The sequence below is a fragment of the Mus pahari genome, chromosome 10 (genome assembly GCF_900095145.1).
Source record: "Mus pahari chromosome 10, PAHARI_EIJ_v1.1, whole genome shotgun sequence".
Classification (NCBI taxonomy): domain Eukaryota; kingdom Metazoa; phylum Chordata; class Mammalia; order Rodentia; family Muridae; genus Mus; species Mus pahari.
In genome coordinates, this window is record NC_034599.1 from 44,535,841 (window position 1) to 44,547,822 (window position 11,982).

The 11,982-nt window shown below is 49.1% G+C and overlaps 1 protein-coding gene across 1 annotated transcript in view; it reads left to right on the top strand.

Annotated features, from left to right (window-relative positions):
• Nucleotides 1-4,822, top strand: part of Drd2 (dopamine receptor D2) — a 66,718-nt gene extending 61,896 nt beyond the window's left edge. Inside the window, exons 7-8 of the mRNA XM_021206954.2 lie at nt 1,401-1,731; nt 3,564-4,822. Of these exons, the coding sequence (XP_021062613.1) occupies nt 1,401-1,731; nt 3,564-3,757 (525 nt within the window). The 3' untranslated portion in view covers nt 3,758-4,822. The remainder of the gene's footprint in view (nt 1-1,400; nt 1,732-3,563) is intronic.
• Nucleotides 4,823-11,982: the final 7,160 nt, after the last annotated feature.

Sequence of the window (11,982 nt, forward strand, 5' to 3'; positions counted from 1 at the left end):
ATCCTAGAATCTCAGCTATTTTAAAGGAGAAGTGTCTCCTGGCATCCCTACTTTGCTTCAGCTGAGAGCACATTTACATTGTACACTTCTGAGTAGGGAGTGAGATGCCTCAGTTCTGCAGGGCACAGATACATTGAAACTTGTTGGGAGAAACAATTTACCCATAAAACCTAGCAAAAGTGACTATACGGGCTAGTTCCACTTCTCAAACACCTCCATGCTTCCTGATATCACATCAAATCCTCAGGTAACCCTGGGGAGTAATTCTTATTGGTCTTCAGCTCACGGCAGAGGAAGCCAAGGCTCAGAGTACAGGTAGCTCACCTAAATCTAAACAGTTATTGAAAGAGCACATATTGGAGCCAAGATCTGTGTGACTTCTGAATCTACATCCAAGTTTTTCCATTCATCATGTGCCACCTTCTGAATAGGCAGCTTCTGAGGCTTGGAGCTGGTGGCCAGCTGTAGGATGGTGACAGAGCAGAGCGGCTGGGGTACACAAGAAGCATATCGTGAACATAGAACCTATAAATGCAGACTTATAGCATACCTGAGCTCTCCATGGTACTAGTTACCAACAGAGTTCAAGAAGCAGGCATTTCATCCCCCAGCTAAGTAGGGACACATAAAATCCAGCAATATATCTCTTAGGTAGGCAAGTTCCCTACAATTTGACTGCATTCCAAGGACAGGACTCTAATGAGCTATTTGTAACATAGGTACTAAAACAGATCTCAAGTTATATTCAAGGCAGCAGCCCATTTTCACCATCTGGGCACATAGACTGTATTTCAGAGGCTGATCTAAGATCACAAAAGGACTGGGGAGTCTAAAGAGGAACTGGGAAGCTATGTATGGATCCATGTTGGAGCCTCTGGGTCAACCTATCAAAGTAGAAGATGTGGCACTTCCAGATCAGCCCCATCCTTCTGAATCAAGCTAGTCAGCCCACATGTCCTTGGTGGTGCAGGTGCCTGTACTCCATCCTGGCAGGGAGGATGGAGAACATGATTTTTATGTAGTTAGAATTAAGTTCTTGAAGGTGGGGCAAGACTGAACGTCAGTCGGGGTTTATCTTAGCAGCTGAATTGGTGTCTGGCCCTTAGCACTCAGGAAGTGTCACTCAGGTTATTTAAAGAGAAGTGGATGGGTGCTAGCATCCAAGCATTTCTAGGGTATTGAGGCTTCACAGATTGCTCTGGGAAGTGGTCCAGGAGTAACTGCCGTGAGTTTGAGTGCCGTATTCAGATGGTCCCTGCCTCCCGGTGATGGCCCTCTTTGTGTTCCTGGCAGAGAAACCATGCTGTTTGCAAGAGTGTGCAGAGGGCCAGGAGGACCGAGGAGGCTTGGTGGTTTGGTGGCCCAGGAATTTCATCCTAAGTTCTCTGTCTCTGCTACAGGATGCTGCCCGCCGAGCTCAGGAGCTGGAAATGGAGATGCTTTCAAGCACCAGCCCCCCAGAGAGGACCCGATATAGCCCCATCCCTCCCAGTCACCACCAGCTCACTCTCCCCGATCCATCCCACCATGGTCTACATAGCAACCCTGACAGTCCTGCCAAACCAGAAAAGAATGGGCATGCCAAGATTGTCAACCCCAGGATTGCCAAGTTCTTTGAGATCCAGACCATGCCCAATGGCAAAACCCGGACCTCCCTTAAGACGATGAGCCGCAGGAAGCTCTCCCAGCAGAAGGAGAAGAAAGCCACTCAGATGCTTGCCATTGTTCTTGGTGAGTCAGCTCCGGGTGATGGCCACAGCTCTGCTGTGCCCAGCCCTGGCTAGGAAAGGTAACATCCTGGCAGGTCCCAGACTCTGCCTTGTTGAGCATAGTTTGAAGGTCATCGGTTGGGTATTTCTGCAGTAACAGGCCACACTCCATATATACAGTCAATATTTAATAGAATTTCCTATTGTGTCTACTGTGCAGAAGGGCAAATCAGGGTTTTGTATAGTTACATAACTGAGGCAGTTTGACTCAGTGTCTGGGCTTCACTGGTCTCTGGTAAGAAACCATATAGCCTGTGTACTACATATGTGCCTTCTCCTTCTGCTCTCCTATATGTAGAGTAAGTTGCCTCTCAGGGTGGTTATCACAGTCAGGATAGCACAGGGTTAGGAAAGCATCACATATGAGAGTTCCTGTACATTTTGTTACTACTACTATTGCTGAGGAATTGGGAAATATGCATTTTTCACTCAACCAAGTTCCTGTGTGACAAAATGGTCCCCTTGTGAAAAATCAGACAAGTATTTGAGAGGTGGCTACAGATTTGCTAGGCAAGACTTTTGAATAAAATTCTATGGACTGGAGAGATGGCTCAGCTGGTAAAGGCACTTGCCACCACCAAACCTGACAACCTGAGTTCTATCTCTCAGTCCCAATTTCCCACAAGCTGTCCTTTGATTTTCATGTGGCTTCTCTCTCTCTCTCTCTCTCTCTCTCTCTCTCTCTCTCTCTCTCTCTCTCTCTCTCTCTCTCACACACACACACACACACACACACTAAAGTGCAATTTTTTTTTAACTTTTAGACAATTGTGTAATGAAGGACACAATCTCGGAAGTAGACTGATCCAGGCAGTTGGGAAAGGAGGGCAGGGTGTGAGTTCTCCATTCTCACGACACTGGGACCCTATGTGAGGTTAACCCTGGGTTATGAGTAGGTAGTCTGATGCCCTCCTGTTCAGAAGCACAGGCCCCAGAGAGGTAAGGGATTATTTTCCAATGCATATCTAGGGTGTGGCAGGATGGGTTTGGAGCCACTTCCATGCGACAGTCCACTAGTTCTACACTTGTTACTCCAAGACGCTGCTCTGTCCTCAAACATCCCCTGTAACTACACACTGAATGTCCAACTGGAGCAAGTGATCTTGAAGCCTGCCTTTGTCAGAGGGTGTGAACTCCAGGTAGGACAGACAAAGGCTAGGTCTGTCAACACTGAGCAGTCTTAGGAAAAGCTGGAGCAAGAGCCTTGACATTTGAGGGGTCTAGACAGATGGGAATCGGATGTCAGTTTTGTCAGTCAAGAGCAAAGTGGTCTTGGGGACATTGTGGAGTCAACATAAAAATAGTTTCCCATTGAATTCAAAGAGCTATCATGAAAACTTCTCTTTTCCTAAATTTTATGTCCCACACTGCTGAGAACAAATTCTGTCCAGTGTCACCAGCTTGAGGATAGCATTGCCCACAGTGGTGACTGGGAAGTAGTTGGTGTGCCTATTTGCAGAGACCTACTAGAGTCAGACAGTTAACATTCCCCATTTGTTTTCAAGCCACTTCCTTCCCTAGCAGGTGGATGTCATGTCCATTGAGCCGACAAGAAAAAATCAGGCTGAGGAAAATGCAGGGACCCTTCCCCACAGATGGGTGCTAAAAGCAAGATGTTTAGATCTGAGACCAGAGCTCCCCTTTGCCGCAACCCTGGGGTGACCACCAGCAGTTAGCAGTCTCAGTGCCCCTCAGGAAAGCCTGTGGCAGTGCAGACGGGTGGATGGGGAGTGGGACCCACCTAGTCCAGTCTCTCCTTCACCCAGTGCCAGCCTGACCCTGCCCTCTTCCCAGGTGTGTTCATCATCTGCTGGCTGCCCTTCTTCATCACGCACATCCTGAATATACACTGTGACTGCAACATCCCACCGGTCCTCTACAGCGCCTTCACATGGCTGGGCTACGTCAACAGTGCCGTGAACCCCATCATCTATACCACCTTCAACATTGAGTTCCGCAAGGCCTTCATGAAGATCCTGCACTGCTGAGTCTGCCCCTTGCCTGCACAGCAGCTGCTTGCCGCCTCCCTGCCTAGGCAGGCCAGACCTCATCCCTGCAAGCTGTGGGCAAAAAGGCCCAGATAGACTCGGCCTTCTCTTGACCCTGCAGGCTCTGCAGTGTTAGCTTGGCTCGGTGCCCCTCTCTGCCCACACACCCTCTTCCTGCCAGGGTAGGGCCAGGGAGACTGGTATCTTACCAGCTCTGGGGTTGGACCCAGGGCTCAGAGCAGCTCACAGAGTGCCCCTCTCACATCCAGATCCTGTCTCCTTGGCACCAAAGAAGCAGCGGCCTTCCTTGACCTTCCTCTCGGGCATGGAAGTTAGCACAGTAGCGGAGCACACCTTGGTTGTTGGCTTGGCCCTTGCTTGCCTGTGTTGGATCAGGTGGTAGAAGGGAAGGACAGTTATTACTTTACAGGGACCACATAGGAAAGCAGGGAACATGCCAAGGCCTCCAGGTGATGTTAGTGTCCGGAGACACACATAAACACCAGGTAGCTCCACAGACCCCAGAGAAACTGAGGCTGAAAATCTGTTTTCCACCCTAACTCTAGTGTGAGTCCCTACTTTTCATAGCAGTGGGTATTGCTATGTCCTCCACTGTTATAGAATCCCATGGGGTTTCTGTACCCTTTAGGGGAAAACAACTCTAATCCTCAAGGGCCCCAAGAGAGACTGTAAGGAGAAAAATAGCTGATTTCCCTCTACCCTCCAATCCACTCCGCCACTTCTTGACATACCTTGGACATAGCCATTCCCCACAGCAAATGCTGGCCAGCCTGGGAAGTCGAGCCTTGGACCAGTGTTGGAGCTGAAGTTGGAGGTGGTAACTCGGGGCTCTTGGGCGGAGGGTGTTGATATCTTCTCTCTCCCATGTCTCTTCCCTGCCAGTGCCTCTGCCTTAGAGGAGGCTGTGGATGGGGCTGCTGGGGCTGCTGATACCATTGGGTCTGGCCCTGAGTGAGGGTGGGGAAGCTGCAGCTTGGAGGGGTCTGGGCTCCAACTCTGTAACATCATACATGCACCAAACCAATAAAACCTTGACAAGAGTCATTCCCACAGGCACTTGGGTGGCCTGGAACACTGTCAACACTACCCTTAACATTTAGGTATAGCGTATAGGTAACAATAATAGGGAATCCAGCTACCTCAGCTCCCTGGATCGTGGTACCTCTTCAGGACTCATCTTAGCCACCAGGGCAGAGAGAGCTCCATGGTAAAGAAGGCCCCTGAGGTGTTGGGTTTGCTCCTAGCTGTCTGTTCCTTGTCCGGTCTCTGGCATGGGCAGTGTGAGACAGGTAAAGCCTGACGACAGTGGCCTGGGCAGGTGTACATCTTCTCACTCCCAGGTTCATTCACAGCTCCAGGCTCTCAGGGTCCTAGGTGGGCACTGCTCCAACAACAGAAGGCTGACTCCTTAAAAGTGAAGTAGAAATGAACCCAGTGGAAGAGGGATGTTCTTGGCACCTTACAATCAGGAATAATGACAAACAGGTAGTAGCACCCACGGGCTCAGGCTCTGGGGAACTGTCAGGGCATAATTTGCATGCTAAATATAATATTTTTAGCACCAAAGTTTTGAGCACTTAACTTGCCCTGAACATTTAATTATGGACTTTGATCTTCTTGCTGAACTTGAATCTAGCGCTAATCTTTGGGAAAGGCTCTTGTCCCCAGGAGCACCCTGGTGCCAGAAGGGAAGCAAGGCAGGTGCCCTGGGGTAGCTCATAGCTACCAATGACTTGGTGGCCGTCTCCTAGAAGGCATTCGACCCTCACTTAATCCAGAAATCTTAGGAAACTCTGAGCTGCTGATACTCACCCAACAATTAACCAACAAAACAGAACAAAGCAACACCCCCCTACACACACACACACACACACACACACACACACACACACACACACACGACATGCTGTCAGCCTAAGGATGGATGGATGATCTTGACCTGGCTGGGAGATTCAAAGTTTGTCTCATTACAAGTCTTTTGAAGGCACTCAAGTTTACTGGCAGCAAAACCAGAGGAAGAGGAAAAAGAGAAGGAGCAGGAGGAGGAGGAAAAGGAAGAGGGAGAGAGAGAGAGAGAGAGAGAGAGAGAGAGAGAACCTGAAAATGGGTTGGAGAGGCAATCCACAGAGCACTCAGAGAAGAACCCTGTCAGAGAGAAAAGGGGAAGAGGGCAGGGCAGGGGCGGGAGGCGGGGCAGGAGAGAGTTGCCCACAATTGTCAGGAGGCTTCAAGTCTTTCTTCCAGACAGCAGATTGACAGCTAGAGTGGGCAGGGGGAGGGCTGGGCCCCACCCTCTCCCCCTTAAGCTCTTGGAAGCAAATGGATGGGAGGAAGGGGACCCAGAAACACATAGCAGAAATGGGGATCCCAGTCTCTGGCTTTCCAAAAAAGGCCCGCCCTTTCTCTTGATGGGTTTGGGAAGGAAGCCTAGGAACTTTCCCTCCCCATTTCCTTCCTGGCATTTCCAGCGTCCCCACCTACTGGGGAAGCCCATTCTTAGACCATCTTTGTCTCCAGAGACTGCATAGCTTCCTTTACCTGCTGCCCAGTTTTCCCTGAGACAAACTTCACTGTCCTGGGAGCAAGGGTAGAGTCTGTATTTGATTTTGAAACCTGTCAATACAGAGAAGCTTTTTGGCTTTGTTTTCATGGATACCTTCCTCTTAGTCCCAGGGTGCCTTTCCAGTGCTCTGGCCTTACTTGAGGAGGGTGGTTTGTCTGGGTGACAGGCCCAGACCTCTGACTGAATCTTAGGTTATCCGTTCTGTGCAGTGTAGTTGGAACTGGCTAGTGTGGGCAAGTATATATTTTACTTAGATAGAGAAAGAGAACCTGTTTGAGACTAGACCTTTAGGGTGATAACCGGGGTTCATGCAAACAGCAAAACCTTGCCCAGGAGCAGGAGGTGGAGAATGAGCAAGGACAAAGTTACTGACGGCAAGAGGCTGGAGTCTGAGGGTTTCACGCTTCTGAGGGGCCTTTCCTGTAGCTATGCTACACCAAGTGAAGCCAAAGCTGTCAGAGAGAAAGTGTAGCATGTTTTAAGTGAGAAGGTATACGTGGCCCACCCCAGCTTCATGGGTGAAGCCGAGAGGAACCCCATCAAATAGATCTTATTGCCATCTTCACTCTGCCAGGTGACTTCCAGGGGAGGGAGCAGAATGATGGCTGCCACTCTGTCTAGAAAGTTCTGTTACTGCCAGGTGGCACCATGTGGAGCCGAAATTCATTTACAAGGCCCCATTACGTGCATGCAGAACCCCTTATGTGCACGAAGAGTCCCTTGCCTCCACCCTACTCTGTTCTTACCGATGCAGACATGATACTTTGGCTTGATCTACATTAAGCTCTGCTAGACTCCTGGAGCCTCTTGTACTATATAGTCTGCAGATCATCTTCACCACTATGTCGCAGTAGTTGCAACCAGTGACTCGGTATGACTCCAAGGTCACAGCCTACCTCAAGGCCCAGGAAGAATCTTCCGTCCCTTCCCGGAATGCCTTAGCATGGGAAATGAGGCAGCTGTGTGCTAAGGCATCATTCCCACAAGGTCCCCGAAGCCTGATGCTTTGTGCCTTATTCCAAGATGAAAATTCCTCTTGTTTAGGAGAGATGGCAAGAAGCTGAAATGCTGAGTGCTTCCACACTGCCTGGCCATTTCAGAGACTTGGCATCAGATTCAGGTGTGACAACACCCTAGGGTCACAAGTGCTGCTAAGTGGCTTGACTGGAGCGAAGGAACTTTCAGCAACTTGAGGTTGTAGACACCTGTGACCCAGGCAGGCTTTGGAATCAAGACTCTTGCCTGGGCCTACCCTAGTGACCTTTCTCAGCTTCCTTCTCCAGGTTGCCTCCCCTGCTACAGGCTAGCCTTGCTTGCATCTGTCATCCTACGTACGGCATTGCACAATATGCTCCAGCCCCCATTGCCAATCATTGGACTCAGCACCATGGGGTAGTCCATGTGTCCTGGGCACTAAGAGGGGAGAGAAGGGGATATAAAAACGGCCAGGTTGTATAACTGAGCAAGCAACAGGGCAGACAGTAGTGGGTGTCAGTTCAGTGCCTTCAAGAGGAGTGGCCCTCTCCAACAGGACAAGCAGAAAAGCTTCATGGGCAGAAATTAATGGGTTGGATCTAGTGGCAGAGGTGGGAATATGTAGGACTTCATCAGACACAGATAGAGGAACTCAGCATTAGCATGAAGGGGTTGTAGTGTGACCCTGGGGCTGGTGATCACCATAAAGGGATGCCCCTGAACAGATGACTAGAGCAGCCATCTCTGTGTCCAGAAGCCCTGGGACATCCCCTGCCCTGCTGCTTTCTCTTGCCTCTCCCACAAGCCCGGAGATTGGCTTCTCTTTTTGGCTTCACTCTGTGCCCATCTTAGCATATCTTCTTGGGGCTATAAGGATGCACCCATAGGTGTTTCTAGCCCCTTAGAGTTTTCTGCAGTTTACTGTATGTCCACATCCAATCTGAGAAGGTCATATAAGCCAGATGGAACCTCCCATCTGCAAATTAACTCCCTTGGATGTGGCTTGCTACAATGCACTGCTGCTCCTGTTTCCATATCTGGGAGGGTTTCACCACCCACTGACTCCTCAAAGCACAAGAAGTCACCTAAGCAGAAATTTAGAATAGGAAAGAAATTTGACTCTGTAAATGGTAAGGAAAAAGCAGGTAAGTGGAACGGTGCCGATGAGAAGGGACAAGAGCTGGAAGACAGAAGAGAGATGAAGTGAAGGTGAGTGCTGGTGCATGCTGGGTTCCTGTGTGGCCCAATAGCATCCTCACATCTAAAAGGTTTCTACAGCATCCACAGGCCTCCAGGTCTAGGGAGAGCCTACAGCTAATAAAATATAAAATCAAGACCCTAGCTCAGGTTTGTCTGGCCACCTTTAAATCCTCTGTCATAGTTTGGAATTCCAATTTCCCATCACAGAATCCAGCTTCCCCATTGCATACAGCTCCCTGGGATCTTTGGGATCCACTGGAAAATCAGACTCCATCTGCCCTCTGCTTGGAAAGGGGGGAGGAGGCTCTTCTCATTCTCTCACAGTGTGAGCCAAAGCTCCAGACTCAAGATGGACATTAGAGTTTCCCGACTGGAAACCCATCACACTGTCTGCCCATAGAAATAAGCTGTCCCTCCCACATTCTGAAGCTGATGGAGTACCTCCTATGCTAGCCTCTGGCCCTTCTGAGCTCCATCCACATCGCCTCCAACATTTAGATTGTTCAGGAGACTCGCTCTGATCAACCCAATGCTTAGGTTGAAAACTGACTTGAGGGGGGTAAGAATGGAGAGGTCAGTGGCTGCTTCTATCCAATATGGCTACTTTAGTTTAGCAATACTAAAAACCTGATCCCTCAACTAAATCACCACATTTCAAGGACTCAGCCCCACATCCGATAGAGGTAGCCTACCTACTAAGCAATGCAGATCCCCAAAATTCCTTTCCTCTTTTACAGTCCTATTTTAGGAGTTGGGAAAACCTTTAATTAATATGAAAACAAAGGGTAAGGAACAAGTTTGTAGGTTGGGGGGCGGGGGTTAGTGTTCAATTTGGAATGATTTGAATTTAAGGGTTCTCTGGGACCTTCAAGTAGAGATGCCCAGAAAGAAATCAGGGTTCCAATTTCTAGCACCCCAACTCCTAGGCACTTTAAACACAGTGGAAACCTACTAGCGACCTTCTTCAAGCAATTTCAAGGACCTCGTTTAAACACCACCAAAAATATCCCTATATAACTGAGGAAGCAGGTATGTCCAAATGAAGCTTAAGATGGACACTATATCTGTCTAGGGCGACTTGAGAATACAGCAGACAGTAAAGTCTTGTTGCTCAAGTCTGAGCCCTAACTATCACCTGTGTTAGTTCTTGGAGGAAGTGATTCAAAGAAGCAAGGATTCAAGGACCTCCACAAAAGGTCCCTCCAGGGTCATCAGATCCAAAGTGATCCACAGGCACGGTCCTGACCATACCTCCATGACACTCTTGCCTTGGGTAACAAATGCCAACACATGCCCCCAACAATTTTATTCAAGGTTTTCCTCATCCCCCTCCTAATGTGATAAGCCAGGCACCATCTTGTGCTGTGGCTCCAACCTCATAACTCCCATTGGCTGCTCATACTCACTTGTGTGTGAATATGCAGTCCCCACCACCTCTTCTGGTTCTTCCAGATTCCTAGACTTGGAGCTACATCAGTATTCCAGGGTTCAAGAGGGGGGCATACTGACATGATCCTCCCTTCCTCCTGCTCATTGATTTAGGAGGCAGAACTAGGGGTATTTTCTTAATCACAGCAGGTAGCTGGCATAGAATGGGGAGATGTGGCTGGCACAGAATAGGGGGATGAAGCTGGCATAGAACAGGGAGTGAGACAATTTGCTCAATGATTCCCTGACCCCAGGAGTTTCTACTACTTCTCCTGGAGAAGACTTTCATCCCCACTGTGCCATAGGCATGGTTCTGTTGAGAAAGGGTCCAGAGAAAGCCTTGGGTGCCCCTGGTGGTCATCCTTAGCCCTGGCTGCCCTGAGTCACAGAGCTCACTCACATCAGGGTCTGCCCTGCAGACTCTGCTTTAATCGGTTGAGGATATATTTAGAGGATCCCTCATTAAGAAATCTTAACGTGTAGATGAGTCTGATAGTTGCTTCCCGAAGACACAACCCAGCCAAGTGCTGACTTGAGACTCATCCTTGGCTGTCCCAAACTGTCTGGAGCCCAGCTGGAGCTGGTCCAGAGACCCTAGGACAGAGGAAGTAAGACTGCCAAAGTGAACTCATGCCCAATGCAGGGTGGCACATAGGGCAGCAAGTCTCCTTTGCCCTATCTTTTGCCCCATGGTGATATTAGCGTGCTGATGGGGTGGGGAGATGAAGCATCAGGGAGAACCTGCCCCTCTGATACCCCTCAACAGCCACTGCCTCACTGACTACTGAACCAGGCTTCCAAATGCACATGGTGGGTACGAGAAGCCCTGGGGTTTCCCCATCATGCCCACGACTGGTGTGTAGTCCTGGGGGTGGATGGGCTATATGTGTTCCTAGAGAGCACATCTCTGAGCAGCTGATAAGGAGAAAAGGAAGTTCCTGCTGCTGAAGCTCCACCCCAAGCCCAGGCAAACCTCTCTCACTACCAACTCCCTCTCAGCTGCCTTGTGTCCTTCCTCACATGAGTTTTCACACATATTACACACACACACACACACACACACACACACACACACACATGCATTATATATTCATATCTCTGTCTCTTCTTAGCTACCCTGCCCTCTCCCATGCATGAATTTACAAATGCACTTTGTATACATGCAGGCATCATGTACACACCTGCAGCTTCTCTTAGCTACCCTACCTCCTTTCACATAAACTAACACATAAGCATCATGTAGGTATATGGACCATTCCAGACAAATCACATATGCATGCAAACAAGTCCCCCAACTCTCCTCTGCTGCCCCTGCCCCTGCCCCTGTGAGCTCACAGACCCATGTTATATACACATATGATACATCAGTTACATTACACACACACATACCACGTTAACCTCCCCAGCTCCCATGGGTACCCATCGGATCTATATCTAGCTGAAAGAATTAGATCACCTACTTTGTTTACTCCAGGTTTGGGAACCTCATATACTGGTCAGGTTATAACAGAGAAGTGTGGGGTTGGAGACAGGGAACTGGCATCATGTAGATGACCACATAGCTGCAGTTTGAGAACATGCTTCCCACATTCCAAAGAGAATGTATAGGATACCAGAGTCTGAGACCAGTGCCAGCAGAAGCTATGGTCATTGTGGTGATAGGAGTGTGGCTGAGATTAACAGTGAACAGATAAGTCCTCTGAGCTCCAAGAGCACACATTCCCTGTGTAAAGCACATACTTGACTCTCCTCCCTCAGCATGAGGGAAAGCACCTGGAATACAATTTGGGGATGAGTGGAGCCATTTCTCCTCATTTTGAGGCTTTTTCTTTATTTTAGGAGTTTCTTGGGAAAACAGGTCTCCATTATTCAGAGAAAAGCAGCAAATGGCGGCAGAAGTCTTGAGGTTAGAGATGAAGCTTATCTTGGACACACAAACTCATCTAAAGAAAAGGGAGAGCACGGCTTGTCTGGAGATGACTGGACAGGAGCCAGGATCAGTTTCCCAGGCAGTCAGTAGCTTGCCCAGCTCACTGGA